General features: G+C 46.5%; 1 protein-coding gene across 1 annotated transcript; it reads right to left on the reverse strand.

Moving 5' to 3' along the window:
- Positions 1-11151: 11151 nt before the first annotated feature.
- LOC107214939 (tubulin alpha-8 chain) lies at positions 11152-21799 on the reverse strand. The gene is made up of 5 exons (XM_015650764.1): positions 21699-21799; positions 16838-17048; positions 13775-13923; positions 11783-12463; positions 11152-11540 (listed from the first exon to the last, which is right to left on the reverse strand). Exons 1-5 carry the CDS (start codon positions 21699-21701, stop codon positions 11247-11249), a joined length of 1338 nt encoding a protein of 445 aa, XP_015506250.1. The 5' UTR covers positions 21702-21799; the 3' UTR covers positions 11152-11246.
- Between the last annotated feature and the right edge of the window lie 15 nt (positions 21800-21814).

Consider the following 21814-nt stretch of genomic DNA (forward strand, 5'->3'; position numbering starts at 1 on the left):
ATTCCCTTGTAAATAGTCTCTCTTCATCTTTCCTGTAGACTCACTTCAGGTACTGCAAGGCTACAATTAGGTCACCCCAAAGCTTCTCTTCCCCGTACTGAACAATCCAAATTTTCTCAGCCTTTCCTCACAGCAGAGTGCTCCATCCCTCTGATCAGCTTCATGGCCTCCTCTGGACTTACTCCAGCAGCATCACATCCTTCCTGTGCTGGGGACCCTAGAGCTAGATGTAACTCTGTAGTTAGTGTCTCATGAGAGCAGAATAAGGAACAGGTTAATCTTTCCCCCTTCTGTGTACCTGCCCTTGCCATTCTAGACCAGCTCTCCTCTTCAGACAAAAGCTGGCTACCAGTTCCTTGTTCCAACACCCTCCGTCCCAGTCTGGGCCTGTTTGGTGTAATTGTGTGTCACAGCAAGAGCACTGCTCTAGCACCCACCAAGTGCTAGTGCCATTGGCCTAGCACAACAGGAACACTGAAGATCAGCTTTAGGAAGTACCATACCCTGGACTTCTGAGCAGACAGCAGATAACTGCTCTTGGGACACTGCAAAAGCCAAGCAAACATCTCCCAGAGGCTCTGCAATGAGCAATACTCAGGGAAATATGATAACATTCCACAAGCTCCACTCCTGAATAACCCAGAACTGAGCTGGAGGAGATCCTGCCCAGGAGGTGCACTACCATGTCCAGGGACCATCAGCACCACACAGGGACTGGAAATTCCACTGAAGCCAAAACCCTCATTTCATCAGCACAGTCTGGCCTAATTAGAGCTCTACATGTCTAAAGGAGCACAGGGCAGGGAGAGATGTGCTGAGCTTCTCTGCTCTTTAAGAAAATAGGTTCCTGGGAACAAACAGATTTAATAAGCAGAATCTCTGACAGATCAAACCAAACCAGTTTTCCTGGGCAAACCAACAGCCTGTACAAACCTGCAACGTAGTCCAAGTGTCATCATCAAGGCTAGAAAAGAGGTGTACATTTTCCAGCTGCTCCCAGAGGTAGTGATGCACATCAGTCCTTGAGAAACAGGGCTATTAGTGACAAGGCACTGTGATGTTAGGATCCTGGTTAAAATTATGGAGTATTCTGAATACACTGGGCTCTGGACATTAACAGCATAGCTCCCAGCTCAGACACTGTACTGGATCTTGCTCTCATGACAGGCCAGACTGCCTGTGTCACACTGTGCCCTGAGTGAAGCTCAGCAGCAGCACTCAGATGGGGAATTGCTGGCAACTTTTGCTGCAACAGAACCATTGGTTTTAATCTAGAGGTGCCCTGGTATGTCTCTGCCTGTCCTCCAGAAGCTGCCCCTCCATACCCCTGTCCCTCTCTGTGATCTCTTCTGCACTCCAGGGGAGCCAAAGAGCCCCAGCAGCTCCTAACTCCTCAGGCTGGAGATGTCAGTACAGGAAACCCTGCTGAGGGGCCTGTGGAGGGGGCAGGCAGGAAACCTGAGCCTCAGCTGTGGTCTGAAACCAAGTGGCCAAGGACAGAAGTCCTCCAGCTGCACACAGGTCCAGTAGGGACTGTCAACAGCCAGGTAAGAACAGCTGGTGAGCATGTGGAGCCAATATGGAAGCTCCCCTGCAGTTGTGCAACTTCCTTCAGCACTACTTTTATTAATAAAATTCTGTAAGTCCCTTACCCTATCATTAGCTGCTATTAAAGCTGAGTAAAGCCTTACTCCAAATCCTTGCCCAGACTACCCTAAGAACAAGGATAAGCAAACCACAGCTGTTGGAAGTGCTGGAAAGGCAGAGCTGAGGTGCAGTTTCACACGCCTCACCTTGCTCCCAGGCAGTTGCTGACTCACACTCAAGAATTTGGGCTGTACCTTCCTGTGCTTCAGCATGCAAGTGACAGCAGTGTGGGACACAACCTGCTTCCAGGCAGGACATGCAGCAGGTGGGATTCTCATGGTGTGGAGGCTGACATGGGACCTTGTCACCAGTGTAGCACTGACAGGCAGTGAGGGTGAGGCTTTGAAGTTCATTATCTTAAGGCAGGTGCCTAAAATAGGTCAGGGTAACCTCACCCAACCCCCCACCCCACCCCTTGCTGCACAGGGAGCCTGGGGTGACTCGCTCAGCCCCAGGCCTCAAAGCCTGAGAAAGTGAAACCCTGGCAACAACAGAGCAACTTGGGAAACACAATTTTGCCACAGTGTATAAAACCACAAAGCCTATCTTTTTTTTTTCTGAGAAAAAACACTTACTGAGAATAAAAATGCAGCTTCTCTGTCCCAGCCCCTTGGTTGCAGTGAAACAAGGTACCATCACAACCGGTCCCCCAGGATTTTCTGAACTCAGCTGTGGTTTCTGACAGGACAAGCAGAAGCAGCATGAAGCCCCCAACAACTCAACAGACTATGCCCTGTGCCAACCCTGCACAGCCCTCTGTCCCTGTGTGCAACTGCACTGTGTGGCTACACCAAATAAACCCCTGCCCCTCCCACCATGCCGTGACACCCCTGGGCCCAGGCAAGGAGAGAAGCTGGTTCTGCAGAAAATGTTTAATTAGCAAATCTTGTTCCTAGTCAGGTTTCCTGCCTCTGCTGCAGCCAAAATCCCCCTCGGTTACCCAGACATGCTCCAGGACTCGCTTTCAGACACACCAGGGTGACATTACCAAGGCAGTGAGGACGCTTCATTAGCTTGGGCAGTGGCACAGGATTCAGGGATCCTTGTATCCAGGTACCTGCACCTGCATACCAAATGGATTTACACTCTCAAACTCTCCCACCAATCTACTAGCCAGGTTTCAATCAAAGCCATCTAAGCACCTGTGGATCACTTAAAATACACTAAAAATTTACAGTCCAAGTCTGAACAGACAAGGAATTGTCTATTAAAACCCAAACTTAAACCTGAGTTTTAAACCGTTTTATTCACTGATAAAGAGCTATGGAAAAACTGCTCCTAAAAGGGATTTAAAGGTGCAGAAATAGCTGCAGATCACTTAAGTACAATGGAGAATGTGCAAGAGCTACATGAATTAAGGCAGAGAAGACATTTCAGTCAATGGTGATGACAAAGGTGACGATGTCAGCAAAGGTGGCAAGAACCCACACGAATTGTACCAAGGCAGACTGATACTGAGTATGGGAGATGGCACACAGCTTAAAAGCAGCTGGGGAGCCAGCAGGCACCTAAAGAGGAAATGGTGGCATTAAACAACCTAGAAATTGAAATCATTTAGGAGCTTTACAGTCAAAAAATCAGGCCTCCAAATGCAGAGTTCTGAGGGAGTTTCACAAAGGAATCTTGGTTACTGTCCTCATGCCTGGAACCACACACATCTGAAGAAGATGATGTAAAAAATTCAAAGTCTCCAACAGACATTAGAGCATCTTTTGCAAGGAAGTACAAGATTACCAAGAAAAGCCTTTAGTGACCACAAGTACAACAGTAAGGATTACTCTTGATCTGCCAGCACCTACAATTAGCAAAAAAAAAGGGAGTATCAGCACAGGTGAAGTGCCTGTATGAGTGTTTAATACAACCAGTCCAAAGTAAACACAGTCTAAAGCAGTATGGGGTCAAGCTGCCCCCCTCAGTGTCATCAGGCAGATCCAACACATGCAGACACTTACCAGACATTAAGTACTTGCAGGCAGTGACAGTAACGAAGCCAGTGCACATATGTTCTAATAGGCAAAGCTGGAGCCAAAACACTCTGCTAGGATCTGCAACAGCAGTGAACAAGCAAAGAAACAGGCATAGAATTTGAAAACACAGAGAGGAAGATAAACACTAAACACAGCAATAAGTAAAACAAGAAACAGGAGTACCCTGCATGGAAATGCCAGTAACTTGCTGGAATGATGAGGGAAGTTAGGGAATAGGAACCCCCATCTCTGGGTGCCATATGTTCACTGCAAGGCATTAACACCAGATTCAAAAGCATTTGTGGACAATGGCAGAAACTGTTCTGTAACGTACTGAGACGTGACTGGGACACTTCCATGCATGCATGGGCTCTGCCTTCCACATAAACACGCCACAGAAGTTGAGAAGAAAAAAGGCAGAAAGCATTCTGTTCCACTCAGCAGGGAACAGTGGAGTCTGTGGTTCCACAGCAGCTGTAGCTGAGCCCTGGTACCCCACAGTTCCCTGCTCCAGCACCCAGCTGGTCCTACACTGAGGTCAGTAAGAGCAAAAGAAAACAGCCCTTCTTGCAGGAAGGGATTTTTGTTTTTTTTTCTCCAATTTAACACAAAGCTCAGTGCCAAGGGCAGTGTAAGAGTGAAAACATGATTGCATGGGTGAGACAACACTAATAGCCAGCAGGTAAGATACTATATATATATATATAAAAGTAACTCAGCATTGGGCATTGCTGTGGCAACTTGTGCAGAATTGCACAGAATCAACTCCAGAACTGCTAGAAGACAGCACCAGGCTCATTGTGGGACATCACAATCTCCTGAGAACACTGCACACCAGCAGCAGCCACCCAAGGCAGGTTCCACAACAGGGTTTGGAAATAACTGAAAAGCCACAAAGATCCCCACTCTCAGCAGAGCAAGTGAAGTGCAGCTTTTGCAAGTGGTGGTGAGAACATGAAATACAACTGACAGTTGCAGCCACAGAGCTCTAACAAATGGAAAAGCAACACCAAGATGCTGAAGGTCCTTGCACCCTACTTGAAGAACATTGCTTGGAATCCCTCCGTAATCTGAAGCTCTGCAACAAGTCCCTCACAGCAGCTGCCTCTGGAACAGGAACTGGAGCACTGACAGCCAGTAACCTCAGGGGTTTTTGTCTTGGAGAAAGGACAGATGAAAAATGCAGGGTAAAAATCACAGAAACATTGAGACTGGAAAAAATTAAGAGTCCAGCTATTCTCTTAGCACTGCCATGTTTATCACTAAACCACATCCCCAGGTGCCAAATCCACAATTTTTTTTAACATTTTCAGGAATGGTGACACCACCACTGCCCTGGGCAGCCTGTGCCAGTGCTTGGCCACCCTTTTGGGAAGGCATTTTCCCTAATATTTAATCTAAATCTCCTCAGTACAACTTGAGGTCATTTCCTCTTGTCCTGTGCCTTGAGAGCAGAGCCTGACCCCACCCTGGCTGTCCCCTCTTGTCAGGGACTTGTGCAGAGCCAGAAGGTCCCCCCTGAGGCTCCTTTTCTCCAGGCTGAGCACCCCCCCAGCTCCCTCAGCTGTTTCTGAGCCAAGTCTCATTAAGTTTGAGCCATTTTAGACAGAAGAATTTGTCCCAATTTAAGTCTTCTGAAGTCAAACGCAACTTCTGGACTTTACAGCAACAGGCACTTAGAATTAAGTCAGTTTTCTAAGTTTTCTACCTTCAGAATGGACAGAAAAAGCCCACTTCTGCCCTTTACCTTCTTTCTCCTGATCCCCTTGATACTGCAAAAGGATCCCAGCACACCTAGCTCAGGCTACAGGTAAAAACAGAAGCAGTGCTTGGAAAAGTCAATCTCACCCAGCAAACAAAAGGCCCAGATTGGGAGAGTCACAGAGTGCCCAAGTACCTCTGTCCCTGACCTGGTGGATGCAGTGTCCCACTAGCAGAGCTGACTGGTGTGCAAGAGCAGAGCCAGAGCCCAGCAATAGCATCTCACCATTTCAATCCAAAACTATTTAGAGATAAAAGAACTGCAGCTTAGGAGGAAGCCCCAAACAGGCCCTCAGCACAGCAGAGGCAGTTCAACATCACCCATCACCTCCTGAGGGGAGCAGAGCTGAAGGGATGTTGTTTGGGGCAGCCTTTCTGGAGACCTGATTGGACCCACATGGACACGAACCTCAAAGTCATCTGGAACATTTTTATCCACTTCTCTCAACATCTGATCTCCAGTCCCAGTCTTATAAAGTGAATTTCCATATTCCTGCCTGTGATCAGGACTTGCTTCCCACTTTTTGAAACTCACAAAGAAAGGTTTAAACCCTTGTTCCTCCCTCAGCTTTTCAGCTGACATGTTGAAATCACAACCGCACACTATCGAGCCAAAATTCAGACAGCACTCACACACTTGTGTCACACAGAAGTCTGGAACAGTCCTTAAAGGCAAGATGAGCACATCCAGTGGGCTGCAATGCTTCATTTTAAAGGGACTCAGATCCATTTCCCATTTTTTTCTCCTAAAGAGTAATTCACTTAACACTTCCCAAGTCTCTCTGAATTTCTAATTAACTGTTCAGCAGTAAAAAAAAAAGTAATTCCTAAATGTTTCTGGATCTTTAAACATAGTATTTACAGGTATTGTTTTCTAGCAAACATTTGAAAACAGGAATTTAACTTTTTGTGCCCAAGTACTCCAAGCTCCTGACAGACCAGGGAAAACAAAATAATGCTGCAGAAAAAGTGAGAAGCCTGGTCCTGAAAGATGGCTGGAAGGTTGAGAACAAAGTGTAGTATCTTAGATCTTAAGGACATCTTTAAACAACTCAACATGTTTTAAATCACATGAAGGATGCAAAGGAGAGTCTGCAGTAAGCCAAGGAACAGGGACATGGCAGCAGAAAGATGGAGAGCAGATTTAATTGACTCAATTCACTGAAAAGCTCCAGATAGCACCACTCATCATGTGACTCTTGCCCTTTTTTTTATTTAGTATCCTGGTACTCTCAGCATCTTGTCAGCCAACACCTACAAAACCTTCAGTGCAATGTAATTTTTCCCACTTCATCATGCTCCCATTCCTCCCCCCATTAACAGCCAGTTGAGACTCCACATCTTTAATCTACTTGCCTGACTTTCAGGAGAAAGCTGTAGATCAAAGTCTCTGCACAGCCTGGAAGTTACACTGTTAGTCCTCCAAGTTCAAACCCAGATAGAGCAAAGGGATTAATTGTCACCACCTCCCCAACACACAGAGAAACCCTTACAACCCTTCCAGGGAGTCCTGCAAAACGATGGAAAATTGTTCTTCAGCTCTTTACCACTGAATTCTCTTATAAGCTCAGTCTTTGTTTTTGGAGTTTAAAAGAAAATGCTTTGTTGTTTGAAGTAGTTCTTTACAAATGTGATAAAACAGGCAAGATCAGAAGTCACCTAATTCAGTATCTTTTTCCTGACAGAAGACTCTGTTTTCCCAGCCATAGCAGCTCACAGCTCCTGTCCAGGATACAGCATCTCCACATTTAGTACCAGACTCATTTTTCTTCCTAAACTTTTAAGAGTTATAAAGAAATGTGACTTCAAAGGTACTACTGTGAGGGTGGGGAGGCCCTGGCAAAGGCTGCTCAATCCCTGAAATGTTCAAGGCCAGGTTGGATGGGGCTTGGAGCAGCCTGGGATAGTGAAAGGTGTCCCTGCCCATGGCAGAGTGTGGAACAAGATGAGCTTTAAGGTCTTTTCTAACCATTCTGTGACTGACAAAAACCTGCAAAATAATTGGAATCTGCAGTTGCTACAAAACTTCAGTAAGGCCAGTGAAAAACCCAGCCCACCCCACTGAAATAGCTCTGCACTATAAATAGTGACCACTGCAGCTTTGTTTCTGTGAAGTATCTCCTACACACAGGAAACCATGGCCTGGTGCAAAGGCAGCCAGGTTTATCTGGCAGAGCAGAGGCACTGGAGCCCAGAGGCAATGGGCACAGGGCAGCACAGCAGCAGCACTGCTGCAGCTCTCAAGCTCTCTGCTCTCACAGTGTTCACAGGGACTGCAAAGCAGAGTCAGTACAGAAGGATGCCAGCCTAGCTTGGCTTGGTCAGCTTGCCAGAGTAGAGCAGGATGCTGACAGGAATGCCAGCAGGCCTAGTGAAGCTGAAGGCCTGGGACAAGACAACCAAAAGTTGTGTAAACATTCTCCTGTAAGTGAGCATAAAGTAATGGAATGAGTGAATGGGTGAACATCACCTATCTGACAGAATTTTAAGTGTCTGAGGCACAAAAGTTCATCCTGATATTACTTGAGATCAGTTTATATGTAGGAAGGAGGTAGAGGCATGTGTAGCTGTGGGTTTACGTTACCTCTGCTGCCCAAATGAGATTTTTATCATACAATTATACTGTGGCATACTTACTATAGAAATCAGAAATGTACATAATTATATATATAATATAGATATTAGCACATTAAAGAGGATTTGGATTGCTTTTTAAGAGGGCAGAGTAGGTGGAAAGAAAATTCTGCTGCACTGCATTCTCCTGGAACAGCACCAGAACCATCCTAGAACAGATCTTACAGATAACACCAGAATTTACAACAAAGTTCACAGTGACCGCCAGGGCTCCAACTCATTTCCTCCTCCTCCTCCACCTCATGACTCATACAAGTTATTCTCTCAGGTGAGAGCTATTAATTGCCAATCTCAATACTGGAGAAAGCTGTGTCACCACACAGGTAAAGATATATTTAGTTACCACTAGATAATGGCTGCACTTCTGCCAGTGCAAACAGGCAGACTGTGCAAAGCACAAGTATGGGTGTTTCTTATCAAAGAAAACAACACAAAGTATGGAATTGGAGAAAGGCTTTCAGAGTGCAAAGCAAGCAATTTTCCTTAAAGTGACAGCTAACACCAACCTCTGCAAGTTTCAGAAGTTCACACGCTTCCACTCAAATTTCAATTCAGTGCAAGATCTCCTCTACATTTCAGGAAGCAGGTGAACCACACATTTGTTAATTCAACCATAGAGTCAGTAATTAGAACATGTTTAAGGATTTCTGCAGCTCACTGAAGCAAGAGCAGTTTTAGCAGGATTTTCCTGCTGTAATTATCTTGGCTTCATATCTGAGAAAAACCCTATCTTATCTTAGCTCAGCATGCACATGCCTACACAGAGAGCAGCTGCCCACTAGCTAAAGCAACAGGGTTTCTTAATACTAATATGATGAAGTTTCAAGTATGAAGTAGGCTGGAAATGTATAATGTGTTTTCAGCATCAGTCCCAGGCTACCAGGTGACACAGTATCTCTTGTGAAACCTTCCACCCATCATGTTGCAGATTACATCTTCTCTAAGTAACAGTACGTGTTACTTTTAAAAATTAAAAGCATAATGCCTCTCATCTAATGCCTACACAGAATGAGATTCCCAGGTTTTCAGAGCTCAGTATTCCATGTGCACAAGGATTTTACATGGCTGCTGAGTGCCCTGCAGAGCTTCATCACTCTACACACCCAGATAAAACAGGCACACCATGAGCCAAATCCCATCTCAGAGGAAGTGGCCTCAATGTAAGTAACCCACCAATGCAGTAAAAACCAGATTCTATTTGCAGGAGAGAGTAGGCCAGGCTTCAATGAAACCAAATTCCTCACAGAAAAGCCAAAACACTGATAAAAGATCCCACTAAAGGCCAGTTCAGAAACCCACAACTCCAACACAATTAACTTCCAAAGGAAATCATGGTGCTGCACTTGTGGCACAGAGCACTCTCCATGTTCTGCTGGCAATACAGGATCTTCAGAGTGAAAACCTGACACCTCCATGGCATCAGACAGCCCCATGCACATTTATCTCCAGGCACTGCCATCCCATTAAAACCCGAATGCTTGCTGACATGGAGTCGATCTGACTGGAATGAACGTGTCTGTCCCTGGGCCCCACCAAGCACATTTGCTTAATCAACCAGTAAGCAGGAAAATATGTTAATCAACAGGATTTCAAATTCATGACAGTTATGCCTACCCTGGAACATAAAACCACAAGGAAAAACAAATGAGAAACTCACTGAAACACTGGCCACACTTAGCTGTGCCGAATGGCAGGAGGTGTGATTGCCTGCACAACAGCAGGGCTGATTGTCTGAGACAACTAGTGAGGTGAAGAAAGCACTAGAACTGCTCTCCTCATCTTTGTAAAATTAGTAACTTCCAGCTCCAGCAATTTTAAATCAGATTGACTCAACACAATGGCTGAAAAAACACAGAGTAATCCAGGATAAGAGGAGCCAAAGCAATTCCTAGTCAGCTCTCACATACCAGGTTGCTCTAGGACATTCCATCAACAGCAGCAGCCTGTTAGTCTAAATTACAGGTGACAACCCCACCTAGAAAAAGTCCAGCCAACTGGGACCAGGAAAAGGGCCCCACTTTGTGAGGGGATGTCAGATACTGCAGCATTACCTGAGCACTGAAGCTTCCATGCAGAAGGAAGTTCTGGAATCTTGCATCCTCCAGCTGAGGAAGGTGTGCACATCTGCAACTAACAGGTTTCAAAGGCTTGGCCTGAATCACACTCTGCTATTAAATCAGAAGGAATATGAATAAGTTTGAAATGGAATGGGGAAAAGTCTCCAGCCCAAATTTCATATTGGAGTCAGACTTTGGTATCTTGTTATCACATTCAGTATTCAATCATCATCTTAAGACTTAACTATTCCACCTTTGGCCATTGCTGTGGGGGAGATTCCTCAGTCATCCAGCTCTACAACAGTGAAGTTATTTGGTTTGTGGTTCACTGTGTGCCCAGGCCCCACTCAGTCTGTACAGAAGGTTTCAGACAGAGGCTGTTTACATCTGAAGATAAACCTGATTAGCCAAATCCTCTCCTGTTCCATCAGGTTGCACAGAAGGATGGTAGTATTCATATCTGAACCCATGGAAGAATTACTTCTGCAAAAGACTTGATTTAGGGAAAACCAAGATGTTTAACTGTGGTCAGTTAACCCAGAGATTTTTCTCTAGACAGCACTAGGAAAGGTCTGACTCTAAAGAGCTGCAGACAGGGACTCCAGTTCCTTCTGTGGGAGGGCACAGCAACACAAGGGCAAACACTGCTCAGGCTCTGGCTCCAGTGGCAGGTTCATCATGCTATGACACACCCTGAGCATCCTCTCCCCATCCAGGTTATTGCATCTCTAAGTTATGGCTCTCACTAAGCTTAAGGATAGGATACAACTAAACCCAAACTCAGCCTTCAGTTTTGAAGCTCTTGCATCTTGTAGGTAACACAGTTCCTTTTGTCTCTTGTGACAGCAACTCTAGAGTCCTGGAAAAAATATACTTAACATCTCCCAGAAAAAGCCCCAGCTCATTCTAATCTCATGTTCTGGGCACTAATAGCTCTTCAAATAGCAGTGCCTTAAGGACAAGAACTGACTGAACTACAGCATGGTTATTTTATTCAGCTACCTTTTTCAGAAAATAATTCCATCTCTTGGACTGCTGACTGTATGCAGTTAATGAGTGTACATAGTGTTTGGACACTACCAAAGTTCATGATCAAATAATTTTATTCCAATCAGTTTACATGATTTACAGTGCTACTAAAGAGGCAGTGAAATGGCAGACTTGCAATTCATCATTGGATTTAATATTCTTCACCTTCATCTTCTACATCCATCGAGTCTGTGCCTACTTCTTCATAATCTTTCTCAAGTGCAGCCAAATCTTCCCGAGCCTCCGAGAACTCCCCCTCCTCCATCCCTTCTCCAACATACCAGTGAACAAAGGCACGTTTGGCATACATCAGGTCAAACTTGTGATCCAGGCGAGCCCAGGCCTCAGCAATGGCCGTGGTATTGCTCAGCATGCAGACTGCCCGCTGGACTTTGGCCAGGTCGCCCCCAGGAACCACTGTGGGGGGCTGGTAATTGATGCCAACCTACAGGAGATGTGGAAGAGACCATGAGTTTCTTTGTGCTGTTTGACAATGACAATAATCAAAAGTCAGACAACAGGAGCTGATTAAAATTAAAATCACAAAACAGCTCTTCACAAGAACCTAAATCTCCACATCTCAGAATACAAACCAGGTACCCACACAACAGCTCAGAGCAGACACACTCCATACACTCAGGACAGTGAATAAGAAGCCTACAAAATCATGCTGGAACTGAGACTTGCCTTAAACCCAGTAGGACACCAGTCCACAAACTGGATGGTGCGCTTGGTCTTGATGGTGGCGATGGCGGCGTTGACATCCTTGGGCACCACGTCCCCGCGGTACAGCATGCAGCACGCCATGTACTTGCCGTGCCGTGGGTCACACTTCACCATCTGGTTGGCCGGCTCAAAGCAGGCGTTGGTGATCTCAGCCACCGAGAGCTGCTCGTGGTAGGCCTTCACTGCTGAAATAATCGGGGAGTACGTCACCAGCGGGAAGTGGATACGAGGGTAAGGCACCAGGTTGGTCTGGAATTCAGTGAGATCCACGTTTAAGGCACCATCGAACCTAAGGGAAGCAGTAATGGAAGATACTATCTGACCGATGAGGCGATTGAGGTTGGTATAGGTTGGGCGTTCAATGTCCAGGTTCCTACGGCAAATGTCATAAATGGCCTCATTGTCAACCATGAAGGCACAGTCAGAGTGCTCCAGCGTGGTGTGGGTGGTCAGGATGGAGTTGTAGGGCTCTACGACAGCTGTTGAGACCTGAGGTGCAGGGTAGATGGCAAATTCCAGCTTTGATTTTTTCCCGTAGTCAACCGAGAGGCGCTCCATCAGCAGAGAAGTGAATCCAGATCCAGTCCCTCCACCAAAGCTGTGGAAAATCAGGAAGCCCTGCAAGCCAGTGCACTGATCTGACTGGAAGAGAAAAATACAGGTGTTCAAGACATTGTGTACATTAAGAATCCCCAGTCAAGCTCAAGAAAGACAGCTCTGAATTCTGACACATACCAACTGTTCATGCTTCAGAAATATGGAATTTATCCACCATGAATCAAGGAGATGTCCATGCAAAACTATTCTTGGCTGGTTTAAATTCCCTCTATATTGGATGATGACCATTTCACACTGCTAGCTCAAAATTCCTTCTACCCCAAATTCTCAGCTGAGCCCATTAATGAGCAAGAAAAGCAGGAATATTCAAAAACCTACACAGTATCTATCCCTTACAGCTCCTTGGTATTCTCTATCTGCACAAAAATGGAGCAATCCCCCATCCCAGAGCTGCTGTTCTAAAGCTGGATGAGTGCCAAGTGTGTATCTCTGCTCAGGGAAGTGAGCTGTCACAGGCTATTACAGTGCCAGTCCCATTCACTCTACTCAGAAGACAAAACTAGACAGCCCTGTCCTCACAAAGAGGTGCCACATGATGCTCAGCTCCCAGGATTAACAGGGACTGCCAACAGCTTATACAAAGAAATGATAAATGTTTTTCAGGTCAGAGTACAGCCTGCTGCAAACTTATCATTGCTTTAATTAGACTGTGGCAGTCAAGTGTTGAGAATAATTCCAGTTGTGACCTGCAAAAGGTAAACTTTACACTATGACTCTTAACATTCAATATCAAAGCACCTGGGTTTTGTGCAATGAGAATTCCTATCTTTGTGACAGATTTGGCAATGGACACGCTTAGCAGCCCTAAATAGGCAATCTGAACCTCCTAAATGGCCACTTTCATAAGTTTGCCAGATGACTGAAGTACTGGGTAGGCTGAAACATCCCAACTTACTGATATTTACTCCTTTTCTACTGTTATTACCTTAAAATTAATCCAGAAATCATAATAGCAGGAAATGCAAACAATAGTCTGAACCACAGAAGCAAGCATTCTTATTTAAACTTCCTTGAAAGAGCCACAGCTAGAGACAAACCCTTCTCCAGCAGGAACTATGCAAATCATAATTTTTGGTTCTGGCTTTCTGAACATGAAACTATATATGAAGTTTTAGGTGCCTCATCAGCATTTTAAGCCACTTGAAAGCCATATCTCACAGGAATAATTCACCCATTCTCAGCTGGCTAAGAATACAACCAGATGCAGAATAAGACCACAGATTATCATACCACAAAGAAATCAAAGCACAGTTTATAGGGCTATGTATTTGATAACCTCATTTCCAAATCCTGTAAAACAGACATTTCAGAACATTTGGTGAAGAGAAGTCTTACCAGTTTCCTGATACGTTCTAGAACCAGATCAATTATCTCTTTCCCAACTGTGTAGTGACCTCGAGCATAGTTATTTGCAGCATCTTCTTTCCCAGATATCAGTTGCTCAGGATGAAAGAGCTGCCTGTATGCCCCATTTCTAACTTCATCTGGGGAGAGACAAGATACATATTATTATAGAATATATAAATATTTTAAAGTTAATTTTCTATATATATAGCTTTTTTAAACTTCTGAGGGTGTCCAGAACAATGTACTTAAACCTTGAGAGAAAAAGCAACTACCTATCAGTAGGTGACCTCCTACAGCCTAAGTGCTGAATAACTAAGAAAAACTAAGTTACCATTTAGGAAACTCTTCTATTTTACACTGAAGTTTAGAATTTTGACCTGTCAGAGCAATTTAAAACTGGACTATGGCAGCAGAACCATTCTTCCAGTTTAAGACAACTTAAACTTTTGCAGCTCAGCAGGTGAAATCCTTTTTTCCCCCTTCACTTCCCAATACCTCCAGGATGCTTCTGTGGGCAGCAGAGCCAACACAGCTTGCATGTCTCTTTCTCTTCACTGTACTTTCTGCCACAGGTAAAGAAGGGTTCAAAAGGAACAAAAAGATGCTCTTGGAGGATTCTGCAATTATCTAAACCCTGCACTGTAAGCTACAGCACAAACAGCTGTGTTAAAGTGACTCTACAGATGCACCCACAGCATCCCCCAGCAGTTACACATTTGGAGACTGATTTAGAGCTACTAGCTCCCAGAAAAATGCACTTACACCCAGCAGGCTAAAGCTCTGTCCTACCAGAAAGGTACAAAGACACTCAGCAGAGTTTTGTCTCTGGTTCAGCTCAAGCCACTCTTGAGTTGTGTGCTATTGCAGTATTGCATCCTTTAATTTAAATCAGAAGAGAGCTTTATTAACTACAGCTGAAGTTGCCTGTTTGCATGTATTCATTATTCTGAAATAGAACAAGCAAGACAAAGATAAGTTTAATATGTAAAAATACAGTTAGCACTCAAACCAGTTTAGGCTGAGCAGCTCCCACTGCAGCCCACAACCTGATAGTCTAAAGTACTTCTAAGACTGCATAAAAAAAAAACAATTTGGAAAATTTACCATCTCAAACACCCATGTGTCTGGGAATCCACATTAAAAAGGACAAATATTGGTAATAAGGAAAAAATACAGAACCAAAATAAAATAGTTCTTTATACTATGCAGAAAGGGGTAGCGTGAGCCAGGATGGTCCTCAGGAAGTAACAAAACTTGGGGAGTTCAGAGGATCAGTCACTGGACTACAAAAGTGTGCCTGGACCAAAGTACTTCAGAGAGGGGACAGCTAAACCAGCTTGCCCCAGACATGCTGTCTTCATGTTTTTAAGTCTAGCTGGGGTAGACTGTTAGAGACACTTGTGTTGAATTCCCAGATGTCTCTGCCCTATTTTGTGGTGGAAAGTTTGATGGTATTTTACCAACGCTTTCAGAGGTGATGCATATCCACCATGATGCTGCTTTCTGCAAGACCAGCACTGATGTGGAAGGACAGAAATCCCTGTGCACATGTGGCAGCTTCACAGCTGCTCCATGCACAAAGATTGGTTTTTCATAAATTCAGTGCATAGGGATTTGCTGCATGAATGGGGAGACCCATGAGCCCTGCTGAGGAAACCAGAGCAGTAATTTTCACATTAGCAGTGGAATAGCAAAGGGCAGCTATCTCCCAGAAAGGCACATGACATAACCTTTAACAAAAAGCCCTACCTTTGATTATTAGCAATCTTGCTCATCTCCCCACACTACACCTGCAACACCAACAAGCAATGGGACACTCAGTATTTTTTGGCATTTGTTCCAAGATTCATCAGCTCCTCTGCCCTGTTTTGCCACCTGTTCTCCCTCATCTCACTTTTCACCCATTCCTGGTTGCTCAGAGCCACCACCTGGTCAGCAGCAGAGGAGGCAATAATCACAGGGCTCAAAAAAGCACAAAGCCAGACCTGCAACAGCTCCTGGGAATATTAGAGTATGGCCAGGGGTGCCTGGGCTCATTTCAAAGTTATAGGCCAGCTCTCCCACAGACTCCTGCTCCCCTGAGAGGTCCATTCTGCTGTGTTAGTCACAAGAAGGGGTCTAGTGTGTTACACTGAACAGAAGTTTTAGGAGAGACATGTTTTGGGTACAGAGAAGTAGCCTGAGCACATTCACACATTTCCCCAACTCTGTACTGCAGAAAGATAAAACACAGCAACTGCATAAGCACAGGCAACACAGACATCTGCTACAAGAGCTCCAAATCACTACCTGAGGCAAGATAGCAAAAAAACAGCTCCAGAAGAATTACTTCTGGCACACACTGGTGAGAGGAAAACCAGGATTCCTGACACAAGGGATGAAGGTCTTGTGAAACCACAAGCTCATATTGAGCTGACAGTGCATCTACTGCCCCAGGATGGAGGACTGGTTAGTGGCTGATGCAAGGGATCATATCTGAACACCAAAAGCCAGTGTTGCCAGAGCTTGGAACAGAACTCATTTTCAGGAGTAGATTATTTCTCAAAGATAAGGTAACAGGAAGTTGAAGCACATGTTCAAAAGTCCCTGAATTTAGGCCAGCTATGGGGACTCATTTCTGCAAGCAGTGCTCAGCTTACTCAGATTGCTTTGGGAAAGCACAGGAATCATTCCTGTGTAGGGAATAAGGAATCTTCCTAATGATATATATTGTGTCTCAAAGAGGTACTATTGACTGCAATACACATTATGCCATACTGTTCCAATGGGCTATAACTGCTCCTTGCATAAGAAAAGCATGAAGCATGTTCATGAGACCCATTTAACTCCACAGGCTGGCAGAAGGTAATGCTGCAAATTCTTGAAGGCTCCACAATGCACATTTGCCAGTCCCAACAAATAAAACCAAGTATTTTCCATCACTAGGAAGGTACAGGCAAGCTTTATGCACTAAAAATTTAAAGCCCCAAAGCATTTTTCAGGACTAGAAGAACGGATCCCTTAAGCAAAAAACCGTGGCAATGTTCCACAGTGCTGTGCAATCACTGTTACCTATGACTACAGGTTCAAGGTCCACAAACACGGCGCGTGGGACGTGTTTCCCTGCACCGGTCTCGCTGAAGAAGGTGTTGAAGGAGTCGTCCCCGCCGCCGCCGGGCATGGTGCCGTCGGGCTGGATGCCGTGCTCCAGGCAGTACAGCTCCCAGCACGCATTGCCGATCTGCACGCCCGCCTGCCCCACGTGGACGGAGATGCACTCGCGCTGTGGGACAGAAACACATCAATCAGCACAAACAGCGCTGCCCTTGTTCAGCAAACGCTCAGCACACCCAGGGGGACTGCCAGCCCGCAAAGCCATTAAAACATTGGCCTTATTGTCTTGGTGTTGGGGGCACTTGGCACAAAACGCAACAGAACACAAAAACCTCTTTGAGACATCATCAGCTCCACCCAGAAAAAGCCTTTTGGACATTATCATTTTTACAAGCTTATTCCTCTTTGTTATTCTTCAATCAGGAAGAGTCTGATCAACTCTTTCAAGTTCTTCAGCCAATTCCTCCCTTCATACCAAACCAAGTATTTAGAAAAGCTGATGATCACATCTCACTGGCCTAATGTCCAGAACAGCATCACCCAGACCTCAGCTCCAGGAGCACAACCACCAGAGGCAGCAAAATCCTCCCAGGATCTGGGAGCACTTCATTTAATGTACACAAAAACAAAAAAAATATTCTCCCAATCCTTTGAGGAAAGTTCATCATTCAGTAGGAAAGGCTTTGCCTAACAAACCCCTTCATATCCCTCCATACAGCCTCATCAGGCCTCAAACCACACAGCTGTACACAAGGTACTGTGTACACCAGACAGAACTACCTCACAAAACCCATGTAGAAAATAGTTCATGGCAGCAAAATTATCTGTTCCTATCCATTTATGGATTCCCAAGTTCCCTTTGATGTCCAGAGCATAAAACCAGTTTATTTAATATTGCAGCATAGGACTGCAAATGGTAAAAGGCAAACCAAAATAGAAACATCTCCAAACTCCTGGTCCATCTGTGGCATTTTATATTCAACATCTAGTTTTGAATATCAGTATAGCACATCCTAGAAGAGCCTACATGAACTTCAGTTTAATGTGACTGTTACCCAAAACAGTGTTCAGACCCTGTGACTGGATGGGACAATTTAGTCCCTTGGAATTCCAGGATAAGCAGGAGTATTTTCAGGCACAAGTATAGGACAGGCAGAGAATGGACAGAGAGCAGCCCTGGGGAAGGACTTGGGGGTGTTGGAGGATGAGAAGCTCAGTGTGCCCCAGCCATGTGCTCTGGCAGCCCAGAACCCCACACTGTGTGCTGGGACGATCCCCCAGCATGGGCAGCAGGGCAGGGGGGATTCTGCCCCACTCAGGTGAGACCCCACCTGCAGAGCTGCCTCCAGCCCTGGGCTTCCAGCACAGGAAGGACGTGGAGCTGCTGGAGAGAGTCCAGGGGAGGCCACAGAACTGCTCCGAGGGCTGGAGCCCCTCTGCTCTGGAGCCAGCCTGGGAGAGCTGGGGCTGTTCATCTGGAAAAGGATCCAGGGAGTCCTCAGAGCCCCTTCCAGTGCCTAAAGGGGCTCAAGGAGAGCTAGGGAGGGACTTTAGACAAATGGAAACAGCCTTAAAATGAAAGAAGATAGGGTTAGATTAGATGCTAGGATGAAATTTTCCCCTGTGAGGGTGGTGAGGCCCTGGCACAGGCTGCCAAGAGAAGCAGTGGCTGACCTGTCCCTGGAAGTGTCCAAGACCAGGCTGGAAGCAACCTGGTCTAACTTGGAAGAAGAGGTGAAACTGGATGGTCTTTAAGGTCCCTTCAAACACAAACCATTCTGTAATTCTATGGCCTGGAACTGCCTACTCCACATCCACAGTCAATGCAGGAAAGCAGGAGCACAATCCTTTCAAACTCATTGAGAGCCCCATGAAATTAAAATCTGTGTTTGTAAGGAAAAAAAAAAATTGCCTGTTTTCAAGCACAACATTGTGCAGCTGAACAGTTTTTAAGCTCCCATCCATCCAAGCTGGATATTCAGATGTCCAGCCCACATCCTCTCTGCAAGAAGCCTTTCTCAGAGCTGCTGCCACACCTCTCCAAAGCCATGACACCATTGCTCTCCAGGCTGAAGGATGGAGCTTGTCCAGTGCTGCCATGGCAGAGAACACAGAGCCAACCTGCACAGCATAAAAGAGGGGACAGGAAAACTGACTGCAGTGCCACAGAAACCACACCATGGACATGACTTGGGGAACAGCCCTTTAGGAGAGCAGGACAGCCTGAAACTTTTCTACAGGGAAAGGAGAACACAGACCACCACATCAGCCTGTATCCTCACCTGACTGAGATCCTACCAGTGATCTAAACCTTGCTAGAGAAACTTCTAAGTATCTAGGAAAGGTCACTGAAAGGGTGTGTAAGGACTACCCCACACCAGAGAGATGGAGGGCATAAAGAAGGGTATGTGGAGCAGCTGAGGGCATTGGCTTGTTTAGCCGGGAGAAGAAGGGAGAGTTGATCATGGTCTAGAGCTTCCTCCTGAAAGGAGGCAGAGAGCTCTGATGACCAGTGACAGGACCCAACAGAAGCTGTGTCAGGGGAGGTTTGCCTGGATATGAGGAAAACATCCTTCCCCCAGAGGGTGATTGTTGTTTTTAGATGCATTACAGGTGATGAGACAATGGAACAGGCTCCCCAAGGCAATGGCCACAACCCCAGGGCTGACAGAACTCAACACTCTCAGGCAAACAGTGGGATTCTTGGGGGTGTCCTGTGCAGGACCAGGAGCCAGGCCCAATGTCCCTTCCAACTCTGAATGTATAGTTTGGCAACACAGCCACAGACCAGGTGCTACTGGTGCCACATTAAACCATGGCATGTTTACCTGGACAAAATACAAAGTTCATCACATCATGCAGTGCCTCCCTGTGCCAGTACAACCAGCAGTAACTGAGAGGAAGCCTTGGTGCAAAGATCCTGGAGGTTCCCACAGAAACCAGCCCGAATATCCCACAGGGCTCTCTTGCCTTCAGTAGGGCAAACCATATACCAGGGAACAAAAGGAGATACCTGGCCAGCACAGGAGAAGGTTTCCCTCTGCTCTGCAGGTGGCTCCAGGTCAGACTCTGAGGTTGCTGCAAGGCTCAGGTTTGTGTTAGGAAAAGCCTCCCCAGGGAGCAGTGTGGCCCTGGAACAAGGTCACTAGAGAAGTGGGAGGGGATCTCCATCCTTGGTGGTTTTCAAAACTTGGCTAGACAAGGTCAGCCACAAAGCCTGGTGCTACTCAGAGTCCTGCTTTAAGAGTTCTTTCTACTGCTTTCCTACAACTCTGATAAGGACTTTTAAGCTGTATGTGACTACTCAATGAAACACAAATCTTTGCCAGACCTGAACAGATTCTCTGCCTATTCTCTGCATAGCATTTTCACAGCACCAAGAATACTGAAGAACAAGGCTCAGATTTTATTCTGAAAGCATCAGCTCCAAGTTGGAAGAGAACTGTCCCACTCATTATAGCTCAGGGCCTTCACACATCACTGACAAGAGTTTCAGAATAAGGATTAAATGTATACAGACAGCAGTGGTATTCAAACCACTGCAGAATCCTCTTATTTACTTAACACTAAATGCTTTTCTCACACTTGTTTATATTATTTGCAAGCATACAAAGTTTCAGGCAGAATTTCTCCAGCCCAGTCTCCGTCTCCTTTCCCTACAGGATGTGCTCCAGGCTGAAGGGCACTGGCCTGTCCTGTCACTGCCTTTCCAGCAGTTGCAGACTCAACCCCTTGCTGCACTCACTGCTGGGCTGCAGCCTCCCAGCTCCTCCATGGCACTGCTGGATCAGGCTCTAGGTTTTTTGCACTCCCCAGCACACTGCTCAAGATCCAGATGAGGAGGACCTTGAGTGAGGCTGATGGAAAGCCAAGCTGGCTGTGCCAGCTCAGACCAAAGTCATCAGCACACCATATGGAGGAATGTTGCTTCCCTGGGATAGGACTCCAGGGAACCTGCATCCTTTGCAGATACCAGGAGCTGTATTCATACTCTTGATTTGACTTTATTTGAAAACTGTGGCAATACAGAGCCCCCAAAGGAAGGGACCTCAACATATCGTACCAATACTCGAACAAACAATCATTTTCAGCTCAACAAGTATTTCCCACACGTTCACAAGCCTAGTGGCAGCCTTGCTACACTTGTAGCAAGGTGACACGTGTAACCTGACAATCTCTTCTCAGAGATACAGGATACAACACCCCCACGGGGAAGAGCCGCATGTCCATCCCAGACTCCAGCTGCGCTGCCCAGCTCAGCACCTGAACCCCGTCCCGTGGGACACCCCAGCCCCATCACGCCTTTCAGACTACCCTGCAAGGTGACTCAATTTACCAGGTCATTTTCGCCAGCCAGTCTCACAAAGTCCTTCAGGAATTCTCCCCATCAGCCCAACCCTGGCGTTCCCAGCCCCTCACACCACGGAGTGCCCCGGGCCAGGAGCAGGGGAGCGGCACCTCGGGTCGTCCCCCGGCCCTGCGGGTGGCGCACAGCCGCACACTGCCCCGGCTTCACCGCGCTGTGAGGGCAGGGCGCCCCAGGGACTGCCGGTGCTCGGGGCGAAGCTGCAGCCTCAGACCCGGCCGGGGCTGAGGGTCCCGTGGACTGCCGTGTTCTCGACAAGGCCACCATCATTTTGGGACGAGGCGGCGGGAGCGACAGCGCGCAGGATGAGACACGGCTCGGGGCAGCGAGACCCACTGCTCTCCACGGCTCAGCAGGGCAATCCCACCGCCCATCTCGTTCCTCACCTTCCCGCCGCAGCGTGAGGAGCACATCAGGACCACCCCTGCCCCACCGAGCCCTCGCCCCACTCACCATGGTTCGGGAGCGCCGGGATAGACGAGCAACGAGTCTGAGGAGCACGGCAACAGCAGCGGCCCTCCCCGGGCTCAGCTTATATAGAGTGAGGGGCTCCCTGCGCTGCGCTCATT

Source organism: Parus major, chromosome 26, assembly GCF_001522545.3.
Source record: "Parus major isolate Abel chromosome 26, Parus_major1.1, whole genome shotgun sequence".
NCBI classification, from domain to species: Eukaryota; Metazoa; Chordata; class Aves; order Passeriformes; family Paridae; genus Parus; species Parus major.